The sequence below is a fragment of the Hibiscus syriacus genome, unplaced genomic scaffold (genome assembly GCF_006381635.1).
Source record: "Hibiscus syriacus cultivar Baekdansim isolate YM2019G1 unplaced genomic scaffold, ASM638163v2 tig00112852_pilon, whole genome shotgun sequence".
Taxonomy (NCBI): domain Eukaryota; kingdom Viridiplantae; phylum Streptophyta; class Magnoliopsida; order Malvales; family Malvaceae; genus Hibiscus; species Hibiscus syriacus.
Window position 1 is genome coordinate 43,764 of NW_024063410.1, and position 25,461 is coordinate 69,224.

The following is a 25,461-nucleotide window of genomic DNA, read 5'->3' on the forward strand; positions in this document are numbered from 1 at the left end:
ATCGAGTATCTTTCGTCTTGAAGTTGAAACTTGACTCTAAAGCTACAAAAATTATGTATGTGAAAAAAATGATGCTCCAAAATGCATGCATAATGAATCAGTTCTTGTTTTATTTTTTATCTGCTGGTTCCTGCACGTGGAGGAAAGACCTTTGAAGATTTGATAATTCACATCAGGATATTGAATTCCCAAAGATGCCCCAATATTCGATGTTGAATCTAAAAAAATGCCCCAACATTTGATGTTAAATCTCAAAAAAATTCCCCAACATTTGATGTTGAATCTTTAAAGATGCCCTTATTGTTCCTCATTTCTTGCTTCAGCATTGATTCTAAGCATGAGCTTTGTGTTTGAGGGCCACATGTCATTTACCAAGATCCACTATAGAGAGATTGTCTTGTTTTAAAAAATGTTTTTCTTTCTCATTTATTTTCAAAGTTCTGAAAATATCGAAAAAGAGTTTAGAAAAATGTTTAATCAAAAGTTTTGAAAGTATTGCCCTTTTCACGGTTTTACAATTGAGACAAATCATAAAACTAGAGATCATTGGATATCAAAGAATTAATTACATTGTTAATCATTCAATAAATTATAGCTATTTGACACGTGTCAAGATCAAATCTATTTTTGGGAAATGGTTAAGTAAGGAAATGATAAAAAAGTTTTTGTTTGTTTGATGCTCAAAGGTTTGATGGGGTAGCTTGCATGCTCTTCTATTGGAAGTGTTCTCCGATTCCCAGCTTTCTTGGTCACTCTCGGATTGTGTGATGTCTTATCAAGGAATTTGTGCGATCGCCTCAGTTGCCCAATTTTTGTATTCGAGTCGTCTTTTCAGGTTTTCAACTCGAATCCTCCTCTGGTTTCAAGACGTCATAGTGGGGGACATTGTACCCAAATCGACTACATCCTGGTTCGAAATCGGGACCGATGGGCTTGCATTGACTGTAAGGTGCTACCTGAAGAGGCATGTGCATCACAACACAGATTGTTGGTTTTGGTGTTCCGCGTACGCCACGGGCGGAACACTCATAAAAGGACTAAACTAGGTAATCCAAAGATACTTTGGAAGAACTTACATGGAGCGACAACTGATGACTTTAAGAGTAAGGTTTTGTCTCATAAGGGTTTTGGAACTACAAACTCAAATAATGCAGATATGCTATGGAAAAATATGGCAAATTCCATCAGAGAGGTGGGTAAAAACACCCTTGGGTTATCGACAGGGAGGGTCAAGGAACATAAAGAATCGTGGTGGTGAAACGACGAAGTACAAACTAAGGTGAAGACAAATCAAATTTGCTTCAAGGAGTTTCTACAATACAATGACGACGAAGAAAGATTGAGAGCTAAACAAAGATACAAGGAGGCAAAGCGGGAAGCCAAGAATACAGTGGCTAAAGCAAAGGATAAGGCATACGAGGAAATGTACAAGAGATTAGACACCAAGGAAGAATAAAACGGCATTTTCAGGCTTGCAAAATCCAGGGAGAATAGGAAAAAGGATCTAGGTAGCATTAGGTTTATCAAGGATAACAATGGTGTTCTTTTAGTGAAAGATCATGATATTAAGAGGGTTTGGGGTAATTACTTTCTCGGATTATTTAATAACGGTGCCTCTCCCTATAGAGAAAATATCGTTGATGGATCATCCGACCATCATACTACGGCCAATGACTTCCCTACAAGTAGGATTGAGATTGAGGAAGTCAAAATGGCTCTTAGAAAGATGGGGAGGGACAAAGCTGTCGGTCCAAATCAAATTCCTATCACTGTGTGGTTGACCTTAGGAGAAGATGGAGTTAAGTGGTTGACCAATATCTTTAATATTATTTTAGAGATTTCCAAGATGCTAGAGGAGTGGAGAGAGTCTACGGTGATACCAATCTATAAGAATAAAGGAGATCCCCAACGTTGTGGTAACTACAGAGGCATTAAACTACTCAGTCATACCATGAAGCTATGGGAAAGGGTGATAGAGGCTAGGTTGAGACAGATTACTAGGATTTCGGAAAACCAATTTAGCTTTATGCCAGACAGGTCTACTACGGAGGCGATTTATCTACTTCGACGGCTTATGGAGAAATATAGGGAAAAAAATAGAGATCTTCACATGGCGTTCATTGACCTTGAGAAGGCGTATGATAGCGTTCCACGCGATACGATATGGAAGACCTTGGAAATGAGACAGATCCCAACTGCTTATATCCGGGCGATTCGTGATATGTATTGTAGATCTACTACATATGTCAGGACTACAGTTGGCGACACCGAGGCTTTCCCGGTGGAAATTAGACACCACCAGGGGTCTGCTCATAGCCCTTACATCTTCGCCTTGATTATGGACGACATCTTTTGTGCGACACCAGACGGTGTTCCATGGTGTATGCTTTTCGCTGACGACATTGTCCTAGTTGCTGAAACAAAAACTGAATTGGATAGTAGATTGACTTCCTGGAAGACTGTTTTGGAAGAAAAAGGTCTAAGGATCAATATTGAAAAGACAGAGTATTTATGTTCAAACTTAAGTGGGAACCAAAACGATGAAGATCTAGAATTATGCATAGAAGGACACGTTCTCCCCACAAGGGATTGTTTCAAGTACCTGGGGTCTATGATACATAAAGATGGGGGTATAGATGATGACGTTACACACCGTATAAAGGTGGGATGGCTAAAGTGGAGGGCTGCAACTGGAGTTTTGTGTGACAAGAAGGTACCTCTAAAACTTAAGGGAAAATTTTATAGAATGGCAATAAGACCAGCGCTACTGTATGGATCAGAATGTTGGGCAATCAAGAAGGATCATGTAAGGAGGATGGAGGCCGCAGAAATGAGAATGCTTCGATAGACATGTGGTAAAACTCTGTGGGACATGACACCAAACTCTGCAATTAGGATATCCTTGGGGGTGGTTCATGTATCCGAAAAATTGAGAGAGGGAAGACTACGGTGGTTTGGGCATGTCCTTAGGCGACAAACGTCGGATACGGTCAGGAGGGTAGAGTCGATTACACTCGACGGTGCCAGAAAGAGAGGATGGCCAAGGAGGAAGTGGGTAGACTGCTTGAGATCTGATTTGAAGGAATTAGCCCTTACCGAGGACATGACCTCTGATAGAAAAGTATGGAGACTTAAGACCAGGGTAGTCGAGTAGTGTGGGTCACAACCATAGGGTGTAGTATCTCAGTCTCCTTTTAATGCCTTCGTAGTAATCTCCATGACTTCTACTTTTTATACGCTTCTGTTATTAGATTTTATGAAGGCTTAGAACTAGGATAACGGAGTAGTGTTGCCTTAGTTTAGGTTTTAAACCATTTGACTTTATTCCTTCTCGTAGCTTGCTATCGCTGACTCCTGTGTATCCTTATCTTCAGTTTTCCTCTTTTTATATGTAAACTGGGACTTACGTTTCTATCTATAAGCAGAGATTTTTACGCAGGGATTTATTTGCAGGGATTTACTAACCATTACAGACGCAGATATGAAGACAGCATATGAAGACTATTCAACTATGTATTTATTGATTTATTTATGCAGGCATTGTATCTTATCTTTATTTTTAATTTTCTTAGTGCCGGAGGTCTTCCACGGAAGCTGCTCTCAATCTGGCGTTGGGGGCAGCCTACTACCCCACCTCCCCCTTACCTCATTGCATATGGGAATAGGGTTTTGTTGTTGTTGTTGTTGTATGCATTAATTACACTGTTTTTTGCAAATAACGATTAATCCTGATGGGCGGGATGAAATTTGAAGATAGTCTATTCTGTTTAGAAATCCATGTATGATTAGAATAGACTTTTAAGACACATAACGTAGGTCATGGTTCATGGTTATGAAAGAAAAGAATAAAAGGCCCAAACAAGTGTTTAAGGGTGATTGAACCAATGATCAATTCATTCTGATGTCTTCAATCCTGTCTTGCCCAATTTGAATCTGCTCGTATGTGTCTCTCTCTTGATGCTCTATGATCTTCGAGTGGAATGATTCAGTGGTTTAAAAATGATTGTGCTTGATCAATCTCATTTGATGCTCTATGATCTTCGAGTGAAGTGGTTCAGTGATTCGGAAATGATTGTGCTTGATCAATCTCATAGTTTGAATCTTGATGCGTCGTTTGAATCGAGAGAATCTTTGCATATGCATCTTGTCTTCTTTTTTCTTCAATTTTCCTTTGTTTTTTCTCTTTTTATTTTCTCTTTGCTTTTTTTCTCTTTTTGTTCTGATTGAATCTTCGCAATTGGCATTTGGTTCACCTTTCGGTATCTCATCTGAATCAATGTCTTCACTCATGCGAGCAGATTTTTTTACCTTGCCCCCAGTGTGGAGGGTGATCCTTGGTTAGGGTTGAATCAGAAGAAAAATATTATAGGCTCAAAAGGGGACACAAGGGATATATTTTTCCTGTTGTGAAGGGATAAATAAATAAAGTTGTTCATCATTTCATACATAGAAGTCTTCACAGAAGATGTATCCCCAGGGGGATAGATTTTCAGGATTAATTTTATTCACATGAAAACAATGTAATTAACGCATGATAAAATTATTTCGAGTGAATTCTTCTTTTTGCTTCTTGCTCCCAACATGTCTCAGTGTTCAGGCTCCTTGCGAGATGCCCCAAGATGTGTCTTAGAAGAATGCTTATGTTCAAATGAACAACTCAATGCATTGGGTTTTAATGATATAAAAATGTCAATTTTGAGTCTAAAAAGACAATGGTGTGACTTTATTGACTCAAAGAAAGGTATGGGTGTATCAAAAAGATAAAGGCATTGTTTAAAAAAATTTCAAAATGAGGTAATGTCAAAATTTGGTCTTTTTGGTAATGACCATGAGTTATTTTGGTAAAGAATCAAGGTATTTTATTTTGGGGTTTGAGACAGGATAAGAAAGGTCTAATCTTGCCATATGTCAAAAATCTATAATTCTTGAAGAATTAAAAGAATCCTTAATTCATTTAATATTCGAAGAACTAAAGATTAAAATTTGTTCAATTGCTCCACCTTAGAAAGTAGCATAAATTCAATCGTTTAAAATATTAAGCAAACATGAAAGATCAAAGACGTGTTCAAACAAAACAATCCTCTAAGTGCAAATGATATATGCAACGCCCCCTTCTTCGGCTGTCCATGCCCCTGAATCCATCAGGTTTTAGATCTTGCGCTTCAGCGCCTTATAGTTCTCAGATGAATGTTTGGAGCATCCTATGTGGCAACTGCAAACATCTTCAACATCGTAGCCCTTAGGATATGTGGACTCTTTTCTCAGATCATCCTGGCAGGATTAGTCGTACAACCAGCTGATCGGGCTCATTCGTTGTGATTTCAGTTTTTTTCTTTTGATGTTACAATCTTGCTTCCATGTGGTTAAAACCACTTCATCGAATTCTCCATGAAGAAATTTCATGTTTATGAAAATGCTTAAAAAATGAAATGTAGATGCAAAATGCAAAAATGCATGAAATGTTTGAGGCATTGATCCAAAAACATGTATGTTATTATAAATAATCTTTATTGGGACAAAAGTGGTTTATCTTTTAAGAGACAATAAACATATTTAAAGGTATATCTGGACTAAATCCTCTAGACCCTGAAACAAGTTGACTAGTCTTCTACTTTCGTCTGTCACCAGTTGAATGCCCTGTCAAACTGCTCCGGCTTCTCTGGCTAAATCGTACAAGTGACGAGATGTTTTTTGTACTTGTTCCCAAAAGTATCAAATGACTGCATCTCTGGCTTTCATCCTTTGCTGAATCGGAAACTCCATTGAAATCCTCCATCAATGGGATTATCTGAAGTTCATTTGCTTGTTTCTTGAATTTGTCGACAATGACTTCCAATTCAGCTATCATTTTGCCATCTTGTTCTTGTTATCTTTGAATGGACTCTCGAGGTTAGTAACTTTTTTTCTCGTCTTGCCCCTGCCACCTTTGTCAACCATAGCCGGACCCCTGCGTTTTTCACCTCTTGTATTACAACCCCTTTTTCCATTAATGCGAATTATTTATGTTTTAACAAACACATTTTTGATGGATCAACACCTCTTTCGAATGATGCAAATGATAAAAAAAATGCCAAAGAGCAAAAATGAAAGGAAAAAGTTAGTGAGATAAGGATAATAATAATAAAAAAATGATGAAAATGAAAAGTCCTACCCCTCATGATATACCCCACATGCTTATTATTCCTACCTGGACATGATCTCTATCCCACATGCTAATTTCAAACAAATCCTAACCGCATATTTGTTTAGTTCGCATGCTTTGAACAAAAAATAAAGCAGGAAACAAAGCAGCCCAGGGTTTGGAATGAAATTTTGGGGTGGGCTCTAATTCTCCATAGTTTCCCGGTTTAGGTTCTAAAAACGGTACCCGAGTTCTCCTTGCTGGTGCCCCCTTGGGCTTGCCAGACCCTTAGTCCTAAACCCTTCACAGGCTTGTGTGGACTAAGTTAAACTCGATAGGACACATTCACTTATGTCTATGTGGAGAATAAATTCACACGCAGACATAAGATATATGAATCCCGAAAGCTACTTGCTAGGCCTATGCGGTGAATAAATTCACACGAAGGCGTCGCTTTCACCCCCACTTAAATAGGGTTCGGAGCTCATGTATAGAGCCTTAAGTGAAAAACAAGCTTTGAAGGCTGAAATCATTAGAAAACCATTAGTACAACTATTTACTCAAAAATAATCAAAGGTAAATAATTGAAATCGAAAAAATAAATTAAAATTAAAATTTACCATTTTCACATAAAAAGACAACCAAAAATTAATTATGGCCTGACTCACTTACCTGTCCCCAAAGGAGTCGCCAAGCTGTCATAACCGTCTTTCGGTTGGGCCCCAGAATTGGGTTTCGACTTGAAAAATGTGGATTGGAATCGCCACCGACCACTTTAAAATGAATTTAGGTGGGTCAGACACCATCTTACATGATCTGCGTTGTACCAGAAACGTGTCGGGTTCGGGAGTCAGTTACAGCCAAGGAAGGATTAGCACCCTTGAACCGCCCTTTCGGTACCAATTAATTTATCGGTTGTCTTTATTTGCGAAAATTAAAATTTAAAAGCATTCGATTCGAATTGTTTACTTTTGATAGATTTGAATACCCTTAAAAGATAAAAACGTTAGATTCGTAGCGAAGTATAAAATCGAATTAGGATAGCAAGTGTGCAAACGTGAGAATATTAAATAAAACAAGAAAAATGGAAAATAACAAAACACGTAAAAAAATAAACAAAATGAATAAAATGTTAAAAAACAAAGATACAGATAAAGGGAAAAATTAATGGAGTAAAAAGAAAAATAAAAAAGGGTAAAAGAAATTAAAAGGAATAAAAATAATGTGTACATATAAAGTAGTATTTAATAAAACAAATAAAAATAATAAATATATAATACTAAGTAAAACAAAAAAAATAAAGATATACATGATATTAAAAAAATAATAGAAAAAATAAAATAAAGTAAAAATATAATATATATATATATATATAAATAAATAAAAACAAAAATAGAATATTAAGAATATATATATATAAACGTATAAAATATAATATTAAGAAGAAATATATATACATAGTAAATGGAGAAAAATTAATACATCTATACATATATATATATATATATATATATATAAGATATATATAATAAAAATAATATAATATAAATAAATAAATAAAAAACAAAGGAATATAGTAAATAAATAAAAATAATAATTAAATATATATATATATATGGGACGAAATTAATAAAAAGTAAAATTAAAGGGTAAATTTCAAGGTAAATTAAAGATTAAAATTGACTTAGGGGGAATATTAAATACTTTAAAAAATGAACATGCCTCGGGAGTAGATCTAGGTTCGAAACTTCGAAACCCCACCCCTTTTTGGTCATTGGCGCGACCCACGCTTTGGGTTATTCGAACCAAATCTCAAGAAAAATAACATGCACATGCTAGAAATGAACGAATCAAGGTAAAAAAAGATGCTACATTTTATTTTCTTTTTGAATCGTTTACAATAGCTTTGCCTTTGTATTTTTCATGCTTTCCTCTGTATTTTTCGTGCTTTCCTCTGTATTTTGTGTGTAAATCGTGTCTTACAAATGGGGAGGATTACATGTATTTATAGTGAAAAAAAACTAACAATAGAATCCTAATGCAACTAGACTCCTTGCTCGGTTGTTGCACGTTTGTTGGTGTGGTTGTTGCTTTAAAAGATATGGTGGTGGAAGAGTCATCTTAGGAGAGGAACTCTTGCTAGTTCTATCTTTTAAAAAAATGGTGTCTACAGTTTTATATTAGATTTGAGGGCGACTTGTGATAAACCAACCTCAGAGTTTTCGATCGAAAACCTTCCAATTTGTTTTATGTTACATTTTACAATGTTTTATTTAAGCTATATTACTTAAGTTATATTTTGATGTTTATGTGTACATGATTATGAAATGTGACATGTGAATATGTGTATACGAAAATACTCTATGTGAAAGTGCTTATGTGAACAAGATACACTTCGAGTAATGAATGATAAATAAGTATGTGGTTAACACCTAAGGTATATGTATTAGGATTAGAGGTATAGTTGGTATGCTAAGAGTCGAGGGTTCTATGTGGTCATTCGGGATAAATATGTGGCACTTCGGTGCAAATTATGTGAGATGTGGTGACAGTATTAGTGCGCAACCTCAATGTACTCAAATACCTAGAGTTATCAGTAATATACATTGGGCCTTTGAAAACAAAGTTATATTAATCGAACAATGTATAAAAGTATACATTCTTGTTATGAAAAACAATGTAAATCCCTTATGAAATGTTTCTATGAAATGAATAAAGATTTCGCTTATAAATTTTTTTATTTTGGTTCGTACTTGCCTCACTAAGTCAACGACTTAGCGTGTGATTGTTTCACAGTAGGTTTGAAGAAATCAAATGTTGAAGATAGTCGAGGATATCATACTCTCGCAAAGATCAGATCCGAACAATTTAAATGTGAGTTCTTGTTATTTTGTAAATAGTTGACATGTACTACAAGTTTAAATTGAAATGATCTGATCTATTTTGTAAACTTATATTTTTGTATTTTTGTAAATTATTAAAGGTTATTAAGATATGAATGTGATTTTTTATTATTTACTTTAATTTAAGGGTTCCACCATTTTATTACAAATAAAAACTTAAATTTTCCCTATTTTTTAGAGTAAATGTTTTGAAAAGTCAATGTGACATATTGGATTCGTATCTGGGTCGAGTACAGGTTAGGGTGTTACAATGCCCAATTGATTTCTAGAACCAAACATGTTTGTATCGCATCTAGGGGTGTGCAAATCTGGTTGGGTACACGATTACCGGGTACCCGCAACATCTGGGTCAGTGATTTCTCGGCCCGTGTCTCGACCTGGATGTTGTCGGGTACCCGGTACCCGTTTTTTTCATTTTCAAATTATTAATTTTAAAAAAAATACATAAATTTAAATGTTCGAAACTTCGAATTACATACTCCAACATCCGAACATAAAATTTAAAAGTTCGAAATACAAAATCTAATAATCCATCATATAAATGATCCATTATATTATATATATATATATAATAAAAAATAAAAAACTAACCGGGTACCCGGGAAAACTCAATTTTGTGACCCGGACCCGACCGGGAAATGTCGGGCAGGGTACCCGGCCCAGTCGAGTAATTTTTTTAGAAAATTAAGAGTTAGTTTGATTAATACATTAGTTTAATAAATGCACTAGTTTGATTAATAAACTAACTTTATTAATTAACTAAATGCATGAATGTAGTAGTTTATTAAATGACTAGATATGAACTACTTCCCTAAATGAAATACATGCTTAAATGCAATGCATGTTTTAATGAACAACATACTTATTAAATGCAATGAATGTCATGCAACTAATAAAACTCATACAAATTCATGCAATGAATGATATTATATGATAAACATATCCTAAGAGGTAAATACAAACATATGATAAAATATAGTGCATAAATGAACATATATAGGATGAAGTAAGGTAGAACTTCATTTGAATCACCCTTAGTGAACTTCATTTGAATCACCATTATGAACTTCAATAATTTAATAAGATCAAGAAGAAAGTTACCGCTGATTGAGATCACATCATAATTTCTTCGAAATAAAGTGTCTCCGATTTGGAAACATGTTTGAATGAGGGCAACGGTTCCACGGTGGTCATCGGAGGGAGGTGTGGTAAACCATCACGGGGACTCGGTAATTGGCCTGATCCGAATGCACCGGGTCCGTTTACAAATGCATACGGTATGTCCGATTTGGAACGCTTCCGCTACCCTCCTTTCCTAAAATTCTTGAACATTTTGGATCAAAAACAAATCAAAGGATCCGATTGGTTAATCGATATAGAGATTAGTAATTGGATGATGGTGATTTTTGAGTTTTCAGTGGAATTGCTTGCACGGAATCATTCTTCGTTCATGGATTGAAAGTCTGTTAAAAATCATCCGATCAACTAATCAAACAACGGTGACGGTGACAGTTTAACGATCATTTCAACTTACCGTACAAGGACGGTGACGGTGACGTCTTTTCTACACGTTTGCTTAGAGCTAAGAATCGGCAAAATCCGGAGCCCACGAACGGGAATTCCACGTGGAAGTGAAAAGGGCAACCTATAACTTAAAATTTTCGAAGAAGTACCGAGTAAACTAACCCACTTTTATTATACAACAAATAAATATAAAATCCAATGAATAAATAAGTTGTACGTTTATTGAAAATGGCAACTAAAAACAACACACTCAAAAACCAAATGATATCCATTTCTCTTCTTCTTTTATATATTTTCCCCAGGCTGTTATTTAAGTTCATCATAGAAGCTAGTTCCAACACTCTGGTGTCAAGCCATGGTTCCTCTTGGGGTCCTTGCAGTAGTCATAAACCATATGGTATCTTTGAACCCATCTCATTGCTCTATATTGTTGTCCGGTTAGCCCGCCGGACCGAAACGAGGATACCGATATCGGCCTACACCGAGGTGAAGAGTAAGCCGAGCAACCGCCGGCTTTGAAACCGGTGAACTTTGCAACAAAGGGTTGGTAATTGTAATCAGCCTTGTATTTGCCGTCTTCAGTTGCCCATGAAGAGGCATCCCATATCGAACCATATACCCACATTGGCCTCAGAGGAAATGTTTCCGCGCTCTTCCTTGGGTATCTTCTTATGGGCACATCATCCACTAGGAATCTAATCCACAAATAATCATCATTTCTTTTTTAATATTACCTTTTTATACAAATAATACCGAAACCAAAATCTGATTTTAGAAAAATTATCCACCCATTGTGAGAGAAAAAAAACCTCCATCATTAAAGAGTTAGTAGAAACTTACATGATCTCTTTGGGACTCCAAAAAATGGCGTAGTGATGGAAGTTTTGAGTTGGATCGAACCAAAGATGAAATTTCATTTCCCTTCCGATGATTTTGCCATCTCCACTCCCTCTGACATACACGTTTGTTTGTAAAGTATAAGGTTTACCAAATGTTGTTCCAAGGAACTCAATGTCCACCTCATCATGAAATCCTGGATGAACTTCACTATTTGATAACTGTCATGTGTTTGATCTTTTGATTATCAGAGATCAACAAGTATATACAAAAATAATCAAGACGTAATTAAAATAAGCATAGAATGAATTCTCACGTAGAATGCTGTAATGACCCCTGCAGTATAACCCGGATGAACTTTGATAGAAGCTCCAAAATAACCCGAACGAAATGGTCGGTTTGACTTGAACCCACTTCCTAAAACACCAAAAACTCAGATTACAACAATCAAATATGTACAGTTATAGTCTAGTTCAATAGTGGTTATATAAAAATAAAGTTTTTAAATAAGAGTAAGAAGAAGAACCTGAGGTTCTATCAAGCCAGATCGTCAGTGCATTTTGATCCAAACTCTGATGGTTAAAACCCCAAAGGCTTTTAAACGCATAATGGAAGCTCATCGGCCTAAACTTAGAGCTCGGCCAGTAGTCCGGCGACGGTGGCCACTCGGCATTTGTCGAAGGAAACGAAAGAACAAGAAGAAGTAAGAGAAACAGAGCCATTAAAGCTTTGAAAGAGTGAAAGGGAAACTCAATATGAGTGGGGTAATTTCACAATGTTTCGGTGAGTATATATAAATGCCGGGGATGTGACTTATAACACGAAAAAATTTCGTATTCATATTGTTTATTTTATCGTATCATAATAGACTTTTTGTGTTCGGGTTTTTGTTTTGTGTTTTTGAATCTTCCAATTGCAAGATCTTGCGGGTCGCACAGTGATTTTCAGACAATCTTGTGAATGAAAATTTTGAGCAGGGGTGAAAATCTGAAGCCCTTAAATGGAGTGGGGCATCAGATATATTGCATGGGGACTTGTGTTTGATTTTGAGTGAGTGTCGGAAAGAGTATTATCGGTAAAATTGATGTACAAATCCTTGTATTATATTTACAATGTATTTTGATTTTTTGTATTTTTAAAAAGGCTTAAACGTCTAAAAGATGCCCAATGTAAACCTTTTTTATAGTTTAGTGCTTAACGTTTTTTCGTTTCAGTTTAGTGTCCAACGTTTCATTCCGTAATTCAGTTTGGATCTGGTTGTGACGGACAGTTAATTATGGTCGTTAAATGCCACATGGCATTTATTTAATATTAAAAAAATAAATTTTATAATTAATATAATAATAAATTAATTAAACCTCTCTCTTCCCTTTCTCTCTCTTCCCCTTCCCCCTCTTCCCCGTCACTCTGCAACATCCCTTCATGCCTCAACTTTCCCTACTGTTATTTCTTCTTTTCATACTCCAAAGCTCTCCAATTGAACCCCGAAACTTCCATAAACAATGAATCATTTTACTGCATTAACCCCGAAACCTTTTCATACACAAAACTTTGTTGGTCCGGTGATGATGCAACCACGATTATCGGAAACAAAACACGGCCATAACTGGTCGATTCGACCTTCCACACATGAGCCCGACAATGAGAATGAATTGAACGGTCAACGGTAGTGTAACACCCATAACTCGTATATGTCTCGAAATACGAATTATAGAAGTTACATTAATCTTTCAGACATTCCTTGATTATAATTGCTTAAATTTTTTTATTCCTTTTTAAAAAATTTCTATTTCAACTTAAATTTTTTCCTTATTCCTATAAAATCATAAAATAATATTTGATCATTGAAGACGAAATAGATTTCAAGCAATAATTAGGCAGTCTAGTGTTGTTTCATAACTATATAAAGTTGCCTAAATACTACTTAATTTAAAATCCATTTAAAACATAACGTTTATACTATTCATGCATAAATACGATTATAACTAAAATTAGCCAAGTTTACTATTACAGTAGTTTACTATTACAGACCATTTTAAAATAAATTCAATAAAACATATATCAGGTGTAATGTACATACCACTAATAAGTCAAAGATAGGATGTCTTATTGCTTTTTTAGGTAGGTTTCACTTCCAAAAGATGCTCAGAAAGCTCCACACTTCACGTCATTTTCTATATTCGAACATACGCATGAAAATCATCACGCGCTAAGTAAAACTTAGTGAGACAGTAATATAATTAAAGTGATATAAAACATAAATTCCATAAAGTATAAAACATAAAAATGTAATTTAAATAAAAACATTAAAACTTTCAAACCAAGCTAGTCAAGTCGTTTTCTTCTTGAAAACCTGAAAGGCATCATCTCATGATTTTATCAAAAATCATGCAAATTAACATCAAATATCATAAACAAATCATGTTCTTTTAATTTGAACATATTTCAGAACTTTCATTTCAATTCCATATTCCTTTCTTTCATATTCTTGTCATAACTTTCACATTTACTTTTATAGTACAATGTATATGTAAGAGAATATAATGTACGTGAGTCAGACGAGTGTACGCAATAATCACTTTAGTGCTATCATCGTAATCCGAATATGCACTCCAAGTTCATTCATATCACTTGCACCAACAGTGCTACACAAAATGTACACAAATGTATCAGATCATAAGCATCATCATAATCACTCCACCTCATGGCATGTCAATTGTACCTACGACTCTCAATGCAACATACAATGGGTTTTCAAATTATATCTTATTCGTTTCATAATCAATATTTCAACTCAGAATCATTTTCCAATCATTCTCATAAAAATCATAATTTGGGTAGTTCATACCCTAAACATTCATAAGACTTTATATAAATATTATGAAAACAATTCGTACTTAAAATAGAAAACATACTTTAAATAATACAAAGTTGACTTATCACAAGTCGTCCTCAATCAAAGTAGCTAAATAAATAAATAAACTGAATTCACTTTGATACTTTATTAATAAATCAAAATATAAGAATCTCTAAGCTTTAAAATTAATCATTTGTTTTCAAATGTTTTAACTACACAATTTATCAAAATTTCATATTACGACAGTTTGTACTACATTCAAAGAAATATTATTCTGTATTAATATACATACTTAAAAATTATTTTGTTCATACCACCGAAAACTAGACTCGAATACGAATCAACCATATAAGTCACTCCATCTAGTTCTACTTGTACAATTTATAGTAAACTTTCGAAATTGACTTACAAAGCTGTTTTGAACATATTTTGCTGCTCTGTTTTCTGACATATCATCGATTAAAATTCATATATCTTTGAACACTACTCAAAATCATTAGCCGTTTATTTTAAATAAAACTAAATTGATATACGAATTCATCGGTATAAATATCATCATCTAATCATTTTCGTATAATTTATAGTGATTTTCTAAACTTACTGTTCAAATCTTGAATTCTAGGCACTTTCCTCAATTAACTTCCTTAACTCATTCCATACTTCTATTACTTACCGAATGAACATATAGGTTTGAATCACAATTCACATAACATTAGGAGTCACTTATTAATGTATTAACTCCGACATTGGCTCATCGCAAGCCAATGTTTGTTTGATAACATAAATACAAATTAAATGCACTCACCTTGCCTTATTATCGAACCTTCTCCACGATAATCTTCTCAATCCCGCATCTTTTCCTTCCCTTTTTTAGTTACTTGGATCACTAGATTTATCATGGTTTGACGACATTATATAATAACATCAAATATTAAATTATATGTTAGTATCAAACTAATAAAATCTAAGCTTAAATATTAATTCAATAGAAACAAAAATCGATACTTAAATCAATATAAAACTAAATCATATTTTTCATCAAAATTTCAAATTTCTCAAAATGCTTATTCGATCTCATAAATATTTATTTCCACTATCAGCCCTTCAACTTACGCCAAATACACAATCAATCCATTAATTATGAATTATTTCTAAAATTCACCTTATATTTTCCATTAAATTCATAATGATCATTCACTATGATCATTGCACTTTAATTTCTAAAATTTCAAGAACCTTAATAAAATTTCCAAATCAACACTTTAGCATTCAAAAACTTGCAATTCCATCCCAAAGCTTCTTAGACTTTTCGAATTTAACCATCCATCTATATAAACTTGTAATTTGATCCCAACTCAATAATTTTAACTCAGGAATCAGCATGCTATTAAAATTTCCAGAATTGTTCTATTTTACCCAAATGATACTTTAACATTTAATAAACTTGCAATTGAGTCCCTAAAATATCAAGACCTTTTGAATTCCACCCTCAAAATTTACCAATTTGTAATTTGGTTCCATCCATCTTTCTAACTTAGAAATTCCTGCATTTCAACATTAAACTTCAACATTGAACACCCCAAATTAACACACTTATGCAATAATGTCCCACAATTCTCAAAACTTGGAAAATAATCCTTTTCCTATTTCAAGCTTCCAAATTGACCTCCAAATCACATTAGAACACATCTAATATCAATAATAGACCATAGGAAAATTTTCCATATTTTCCCCTATGGCCGAAAATCATAAAGTAACTAGGGTAAACTTTCCATTCAATTTCAAGCATGAATTCAACCTCCTAACATTAAATTCATGATATTTCAATCATCACAACATCAAAAATCAAAATTCAATCAACTCTATAAACCCTAACCATGGCCTAACATGATTTAAGCTTCTACACTTGATTTTAATCATCACTCATGCTTTAGAAATATTCAACAACTTTAATAACATAAAAATCTTCCCTCAAATCTTCAAAATCAAACATGTTCTTCAACCACCCAATTCATGAATCTCAACATCTAAGCATCATTTCCATAAAAAAAAATTATACCAAATGATAGAGAATTTCAAGAGGATTAATTCTCTATCTAATAGCTTAGTCCAAAAATCAACCATAAAGCTTTGAAAATCAAAATAAAATTCTCACCTATTTGGCTATGGAGCTCACGACAATTGCTTGGGGAAGATGATGATTTTTTCTTGATTTTTATCAAGAAATTATAATTTAAAACACTTGGTGCTTTCTAATAAAGTTGAATTTAAAATTCAATTTATGAGAAATTCTAATTTCACCCTTAATAAATTATGATAATTATCAATTGACATTGAAATATCTCCCATTAAAATATACCATAGTCAAAGATGAACCAATTTGGCTTTGACTTTCTACTTTAGCCATACAATTTTTGAAAATTGCATTTTAGTCACTAAATCCCACTGTTCGACCAAAACTGAAAATTTGACTTCAATTCCATTGATTCATACTAAATTTCACTAATCTGAAATATGGACATGATATTTCGAACCCTTATCTAACATCCTTCAATTTTTGTGAAATTCCAGTTCGATCCGATTATCAAATTTCTATACAAGACTTTATCGATTTATAGCTTTTAATACAAATCCCGTATAGAAAATCTGATTATCACGAAAATTCTTGTTTTAGGCAAAATTGTTCATTTACGGCTAAAATATATAACTTTTTAAAATTACATTTTTGGTCTCCTAAACTTTGACAAAGTTTATACTTTAGCCACCAAACTTTTAAAACTTATAAAATTTGGGGTATTACAGGTAGCATAGCAAGAATAACGGAAGCACACATGTGTGAAATCAATGTTGTCGAAAGATGGTAGTAGCACCCCAACAAGATATAACACACCAGTTTATTACCGAGAAAAAGTGAAAGATGATCGAACGACCATGCGAGGGAAAGTTCGCAACGTGGGAACGATGGGGCGATGTATGGCTTCGTTGGTAATGAACTATGACGTGAACGGCGTAGACCCTTTTGAAAGATGGGAACGATGCATGATGGGAGAAGGAAAACAAAGAAAGAATAATGGTTTTACCGATGATGAACCATTGTTACTCAATTGATGAACTTTAGTGCCTACTTGGTGGAGTTTAAGCTCTTCTTCCATGCTAATAAAGCTCAGCCTTGGTCATTAATGGAGTTAAAAGCTTCACCGGTGATGAACCATTGTTACTCCAAGGCTCCCCGTGGAAGTCCGGTTACCGACCAGATTTTAACCCTAATGAATGTTGAACCGATTGCATGGGAAAAGAGTGAAGGGGAAGATAGGGAAGATGAGAGAGAAAATCGTTTTTTTGTTTTGGTTTGAGGAAGATGAGAAGATAAGATGGAAGAGAAGAAAGAGGGGGAAAATATTTTTTTAATATTAAAAAATATGTCACGTGGCATTTTACGGCCAAAATTAACGATCTGTCACGGTCATACTCAAACTGAATTACGGAATGAAACGTTAGACACTAAATTGAAACGAAAAAAACATTAGGCACCAAACTAGAAAAAAAACATATGTTGGGAACCTTTTGACGTTTAAGCCTTTTAAAAATGGGTGGCATACGTTAGAAAAACGAAACTCATCGTGGCACTATTCTGTCGGTAAAAGCTAATTCGAGCTCTCTAATAATAATAACATATTAAGTTTTTCAAGCAAAAGCATGCATGTACAGCTTGTTTTTATTTTGGGTATGGGAGACAATGTATTTATGAGTGTTATCGAAGGTGTTGGACTGCTGGCCTTACTGGAAGCAACTTACAAACAATATGCTGAACATACTGTTTAAATCCCACATCATAGAGGTGTGAAGGCATGCGGCGAGAATCTGGCTATAAAATCAGCGGGCTTTAGTATAGGCATGACATACTTTTCTCGGCCTCTTTGCTATGATCAAGCATAGTATCTGTTCTTATCAGTTAAATATTTGATTTGTAGGCCTTTGGCTCACATGATATTATATTTATATTTTGAGGGGGAGAGCCCGTTTCAGTTCCTTACTACTGGGGCTTTCGGGCGTTGCACTGTTGTTTGGCCTGGCGCATCCCACCCAATCCAAGTTCAAATAGTTTTAGTAGACGTTTGTTTACTGTAACACTGTAAAAACAATGGAAATAAGCCTACGAAACAAGTGTCATAGGATAACATTTTCGATATATGATCTCAATATCTATGGAAAACCCAGAAGAAAAGTTGAACATATTTATACTAGTCGTGCAGATGTGTATTATCTATGGATAAGTAATGTACAAACACATACTTTTTTTTTTGGATAAGTTAAAATTTTATTATTCAAAATAGCAAAAAAGCTACAGAATACAAACAGGGTCCAAAACAAAACAATACATACAAATAATCAGCAATCAACTATTCCCCAATGGTTGCAAAGAGAGCTATCCTCAACTCTTTTAAAAATCCTACCTCTAAGTTGTAAACTAATTACATCTTTAACAGTCTTTAATAATTCACTAGCAGGCCTTGAGCGACCTTGGAACATACGTTTGTTTCGTTCCTCCCAGAGTAAGTAAACCAGAGCATTAAGAAGCAGCTTCATGATCGTTGTTAGCATAAATTTACCCCTCCATGTTGAGCATGCCCTCTCCACAAAGGCATCCTAAGAGAAGACTGTGAACTGCAGACCAGAAAGAGAAAAAGCAGTTTCCCACAGAAGGGTAGCAGTAGGGCAATGTAAAAAGAGATGTTCTCTAGTTTCCAGTTCAGTATTACAAAAAACATATAAGCAATCATTAATAAGACCCATTCGATGAAGCCTTTCTTTGGTGCGGAGTTTATCCAGAAAAGCCATCCAAGTTATCAAACTATATTTAGGGATATGAAGGGGAAACCAGATTAGTTTCTGCCATGAGACTTTAGGCCTTATCACCCGAATAGAATCCCAGATTGAACTAGCTTTGACGATACCAGAGGAAAAGAGATGGTGCACTTCTGGTCTCAATTTCAGAAATTTCTTAAGACTCCAACTAGCAGAGGAGTTAATTTCAACAGACCAGAAGTCTTTGCCCTTGAAAGCGTAATTGTTGAGCCAAGCAACCCAAACGGATCCTTCACCCGCGAGGATTTTTTTGATTAACTGGATCATGCAAGCTTTATTCCAGGACTTCATGTCCTTAATACCGAGACCTCCTTCAGATTTCAAACAACATATGTTATTCCAGCTAACCCTAGCTCCTATAACAGCTTTGTCAGACCCTTTCCAGAAGAAACGAGAACATAATTGTTCAACTTTTCTCAAGACAGAGATAGGGAGAAAGAGTTGTTTGTACCAGAAGTTAGTAATAGAAGAAAGAACAGTTCTAATAAGCTCCAACCTACCTGCGTAACTAAGCATTTTACTAGACCAGTGATGCAATCTAGATTTGATATTGTCAATGAGGATCACACAGTCCTTTTCAGAAACTTTTCTAGTAAGAAAATGAATACCTAAATATCTTACTGGAAGGGAGCCATGTTTAAACCCTGTGATTAAAGTTATATTTTCAATAGCAACAATGGGCATACCAACAACAAAGAATTCACTTTTAGAAGCATTCAGTTTGAGACCAAACATTTTGTAAAAATAGTCTAAAACACTAGTCACCCCTACAACCGATTCAACACAACCTTTACAAAAAATAAGAAGGTCATCAGCAAAGGAAAGGTGAGTCAACCCAATTTTTTTACATTTGGGATGGTAGCTAAACACACCTTTGGTAGCAGCCACATTGAGAAGCCTGGAGAGGATGTTCATGGAGAGGACAAAGAGAATAGGAGAGAGAGGGTCTCCTTGTCTTAGGCCTTTAGCTCCTTTAAAAAACCCTGACAAACTCCCGTTAATGGATACATATAAGCTAGCTGTGGAAAAACAAGTTTCGATCCAGGTGGAAAAAATATTTGGAAGACCGATAGCTTTTAAAATAGTATAGATGAAGTTCCAACTAAGGAAGTCAAAAGCCTTATGGAGGTCTATTTTCAAAGAACATCTTGGAGATAAAGTTTTCCTACTATAGCCTCTAACAAGTTCCTGAGCCAGAAGAGTATTTTCAATTATGCTTCTCCCTTTAACAAAAGCAGTTTGATTAAGAGTAACTAAATCAGGCATTAGACCAGTCAATCTTCTGACGAGAATTTTGGTGATGGCTTTGTAAACCACTGAGCAACAAGAGATTGGTCTAAAATCCTTAACCTTACTCGGATTTGGAATCTTAGGAACCAATGCAATGATAGTGGCATTAAAGGCAGGGAGAATGAAGGACTCTTGAAAGAAATGAGAAATTGCAGCAGTGACATCACCTTCTATGATAGTCCAAGTTGTTTTGAAAAATAAAGGAGAGTAGCCATCTGGACCAGGAGATTTATCATTACCTTGGCAGAAAAAAGCTTCTTTAATTTCCTCCTTAGTGACAACATTCACTAGGGCAGCAGCTTTATCAGCAGAATAGAAACTTTTATTAAGTCCTTTAACAAATTAGGATTAGTATCATTAACAGCAGAATCAACAGTGCCTAGCATTGTGGAAAAATATTTATTGACCTCATCAGAAATATCATCAAAGGTTTCAAGCCTATTGCCTTGGTCATCTAGGAGAACTCTAATAGTATCTCTTTTATTTTTAAGAGCAACAGCAGAGTGAAAAAATCTGGTACATTTATCCCCCTCTTTCAGCCATTGAACTTTAGCTTTCTGTCTAAAAAATAAGGTTTCAGCTTCCTCAAGAGATTTCAGCTCATTTTGAAGAATAAGCTCTTTTTCTATTCCCTCCTCACCTCTAAGGGTTTTAAGCTGCTGAACCTCTAAGTCAGTTTTCAATTGTTTAACCCTGGCGGAGAGGTCACTATAGCAAGAATTGTTAAGGGTTTTTAAACTGACTTTCAGTCTCCTAAGCATAGTGAAAAGAATCTGCATTGGGTTACCGTAAGATAGTCTAAGCCAGGAGTCTTTGACAATATCTTTAAAATCAGGGTGATGAGTCCAATAGTTGAAGAATTTAAAAGGCTTAGGTCTATTAGCTTGAATTTCCTTTTTGAGCCAGACTTTAGCAAGACAATGGTCAGAGATGCCAGGGGCAAGAAATTCAACATGAGAATCATGGAAGGTGCTCGCCCATTTAGAGTTAATTAAAACTTTATCCAGTTTACGAGCAAGAAAAGTATTTTTTTTGTTTATTGCTCCAAGTGAAAGAAGGCCTAAAGAAAGGGTGATCAAAAAGTTCAAGAGATTGGAGAACATCTTGGAAATCTCTTATATCAGAAGAAGATAGAGGGCCAAGGAGGTCACTATCAGAGCTTTCATTAGAATGGAGAATAATATTAAAGTCTCCTCCAAGAACCCAATGGAGGTGACCTACAAAAGACTCAAGATCATGGAGATGCTGCCAGAGGAGTCTTCTAGTAGTGCCATCATTATTACCATATATAGCAGAGATTACAATGGGATAGTTTTGATAAAGGCCTTGAATTGTAATACACTGGTCTGAAGAATGAAAAACCGAGAAATTTAAATATTTTTTCCAAGCAACCCAAATCCTACCATTTAAGGCAAAATCATAGTTATAATGAACATTCCAGTCAGAAAACTTACTATCTATTATAGTAACAGATTTTTCAGCTTTCACTCTAGTCTCTAGAAGACAGAAAACATTCACATTATTATGGATTGCTCTTCTTAAAACCTTTTCTTGTTTTAGAGGACAGTTAAGTCCTCTTACATTACAAAAAGCTGGAATCATTGGGGATTGGCGTTTGAACTACCCCCTCCACTACTAGTAACATTTAGATTTGAGTTATCAATTTTATTTTTCTTTTTCGACTTTAATTCCTTGACTATAGCAGCCACTCCTTGAGAAGAAGCTCTAGGTTTTCTTTGATAGACAACTAAGTTAGGGGTGAGTTCCTCAACATCATTAAGAACCTGAAATCTGTTTGTTGTAACTGGTAATTGTTTTTTTGTTTTTTCTTTAGGTGGCCTGCCCCTTCCCTTTATAGGAATAGTACTAGACTCACCCTTTACTCTTTAGTAGAGTATCATAAGGAGCAGAAGAAGACTGATTTTCGGGCTGGTTTTCTACTTGAACATAATTTTCCTTTAAAAGTTCCTCAGCATTAACAGTAAGAGCATGAGAAGTAGTAATCTACTTCTCACAATAGACTGTTAACGCATGATTATAGTCAACCACAATAGAATCAACAATATTACTAGAGTCGGATTTAATAATTGTGCTAGAATCAGATTCTTTACTTGAAGGTAAGGCATCTTTTTCTTGTAATAATTCTATTCCACCTACAGTAGGTTCTGAATCAGTCTCTTTAGTTATGTGTTTTTTTTTCTTCCAAACTTGAGATTTGACATGAACTGAAGTTTTAGACTTAATGTAGCCCTTATCACTATGGCCAAAAATTTTACATGTTTTACACCGGACTGGCATCCAAGGGACCTCTACCACAATTGAAGCTTTATTCCCATCCTTAAGTTCTACTTCAACAAAGTTAGGAATTACATCATTAGCTCCTATTTCCACGCAAAGCTTTGCATACTCAAGGTGAGATTTTCCTGCAGTAACAAAGTCCATGGAGAGGGGTGTTCCAATAGCACTTGCAACATAGCTTAGACCTAGACGAGAGTATAACTCTAAAGGGATATTATAGAGGTGAACCCATATAGGTAAACTAGAGAGATCAAAACTAAGTTTTTCAAGGTTTGGCTCCCATTTTCTTAAGATTAGATGTTTGTTCAATACATGCCAGGGTCCATTTTCTAAGATCCAATCACGAGCTTTTACAGAAGAGAATGAAAAAACAAAGAGGTTATTCCCAGCATATCTTACCTGAACGCGTTCTCCTACGAGGGCTTTACTCCACAGATTATCCATGAGTCTTTGCATCGAGGAGAATCTTGGGGTTGAGCCAAGAATTTATCCCACAAGCGACAGGTTCCATTCCTGAATCCCTGCTTCGAGCACTTCCCATAGGGGTTGAACAATTTTGACTCCGTTGCAAACCCTAAGGGGGGGAAATTCGAGGTCGTAGCCCGCTGAACACCCAAATAGTTTTCTCCAATCCATAGGGATTTCGCAAGGGAAGCAGAATGGGAACGAGATGAACAGAACGGTTTGAAAAGCACCGAAAATCAGAGAAGAACGACGGACGAACGGCGAAGAAACTCAGGGCCGTTAGCCCAGCTAACGTGCACTGATAGAGACTCTTATCGTGCGCCGAGAGACAAACAATACTTGAATCTAGGTATCAGATTAGTATGATCTTCGACCACTCATGGTGTTGGAACGTACATGTTTCAGGCATGAATTTGTTTTCAACACCCGCTAATGGGGAAATAATAGTACCGAATTGGTTAATATCAATGATAAGAAATATACATACCATGCTTTTGGTGAAGATAGCATCGAGCTTCCTTGCTTTTCCTCCCAGCTGCTGAAAGAAAGATGAATGAGAGATTTAGCTATCCGACTTGGTGATTAGATTTGTCATGCCGACTGATTTCATTTTGCAGCTTCCATAGTTAATTTGTAGAATGGGATCAAGCACAGCAACTAGATTCGGCGTACCTCTTTAATTCGTTTAACTTGCTTTCTGATTTGATCAATTCCTTGTTTGCATCAGCTTCTGTGAAAGCACCTTTCTTGGCATCTTGATTTGCTCGGCGTAGTTGACTTAGCATGGCCATCGCCTTACAAGATGCAGACAGTGGGTAGGTGTTTGGTTACAAAGCCTAGTCCAATCAATCATTTACTGGTGGATGACTTTAAGGTATTGTTGTTCCCTTTAGAGGGGAGAAGGGAGAAGTGTCATAAGTAAATACATGCTTCAAATAGAAATTTCTACTGTCCGACAACGATAATACAGGTGGAATAGTTCCACCCTGAGCTCCGTTGTACATCACCGTTCTACAGTTCCAATGCCGTGCCAAGAATCAGCTCCTCTTTAAATATTTTGAGGATCAGAAACAATAACAAGCAGAAGCTGAGCGACGCAATTACATCTGCAGCTCAAACCAGTATCATTTAATTAAATAATTGAATGAATTAGCCGAATCAGTTTTAATATCGAAATTTAAATAATTAAATTATACCGTTATTATTTAATCAAAACCAAAATGATTAAATAAAGAAAAAGGTCCAATTAGAAAGCGAGCAGTGCGTAAATCGGTACTCGAGAGCGTGGTGTGTTAGTATCTTTTAGTTTATTTTTTTATTGGCTTAGGGAGTTTGTTTTCTGTTGAATAAAACCATTCAACGTTAAATGTTAAACCGTTTAGCATTCAGCGTGTTTGATTCTTACATCTAAATGAAGACTATGCGAATGAAAAATCAAAACACTGCTGAATGATTTATCATTAAAATACATTCTGAATCATTAAGCACCCGATATTTTATTATAATACTTATTTTTTCATATGTTTTCTTATTAAACAATCATATATTATAATATAGTAAATCATTATGAAAGTAAAAATGAAAATATTCATAATTCAGATTGTACATTCAGAACTATTATCAAACAACATGTCACATTCAGAGCCAATTCATACAGAGCCTTTGAATCATTCAGGCCATTGAATCATTCAACGCTTAATTATTTTATTTTATCAAACAACTCCTTAATATCAAAATAAGTGTTCAAATTATATCGTTTTTCACGAACATATGTCTAAAATATTTTTTGACTCATCCGGTGCCTAACATTACAAATGTTATCACTTTAGGTGTTCGGGTCATCTACGGTGTTAATTTCCTCCGTTAAATGACATGTGTCATAATCTGGTGATTTTAAAAATTTTATTTAAAAATAAAAATCATATATTTTTTAAAAAGAAAACATAAATTTTTTTGAAATAATCTCAAAACTTTGAAAACCTTCGTTTCAACATCATTTTCCGTTTTACGAAACTCCACATGACCTCACTTCTCCTGGCCACCAAAACCCATATGAAATCGTGATCGATTGACGGCCAATTGACATTTTATACCTCGCAAACCTAGGATGAAAATTGCGATTCTGATTGTTAATCGATGGTAACTACGACTACGTATAACTAGAAGGATGACAGGGAATACATCGAAGGCAATGATCATGGTCGGAAAGTGCAACAACGATGGGTTAAGATTAGAATTTGAGAATTTTTGGGATTGAGGCTTTTTATAATTTAAGGGAAATTAGTGTTTTTTTTATAAAT

At 35.0% G+C, this 25,461-nt stretch overlaps 2 protein-coding genes and 1 pseudogene across 2 annotated transcripts; 1 reads left to right on the forward strand and 2 right to left on the reverse strand.

Annotated features, from left to right (window-relative positions):
* Positions 1-10,824: 10,824 nt before the first annotated feature.
* On the reverse strand, positions 10,825-12,163 carry LOC120183856 (probable xyloglucan endotransglucosylase/hydrolase protein 32). The gene is made up of 4 exons (XM_039188462.1): positions 11,912-12,163; positions 11,702-11,802; positions 11,389-11,606; positions 10,825-11,243 (listed from the first exon to the last, which is right to left on the reverse strand). The coding sequence occupies exons 1-4, from the start codon at positions 12,105-12,107 to the stop codon at positions 10,877-10,879; spliced, it is 882 nt and encodes a 293-aa protein (XP_039044393.1). The 5' UTR covers positions 12,108-12,163; the 3' UTR covers positions 10,825-10,876.
* A 5,978-nt stretch (positions 12,164-18,141) lies between these two features.
* Positions 18,142-18,325, forward strand: LOC120183938 (annotated as a pseudogene).
* A 4,077-nt stretch (positions 18,326-22,402) lies between these two features.
* Positions 22,403-23,140, reverse strand: LOC120183865. The gene has a single exon (XM_039188467.1). The coding sequence runs from the start codon at positions 23,138-23,140 to the stop codon at positions 22,403-22,405; it is 738 nt and encodes a 245-aa protein (XP_039044398.1).
* Positions 23,141-25,461: the final 2,321 nt, after the last annotated feature.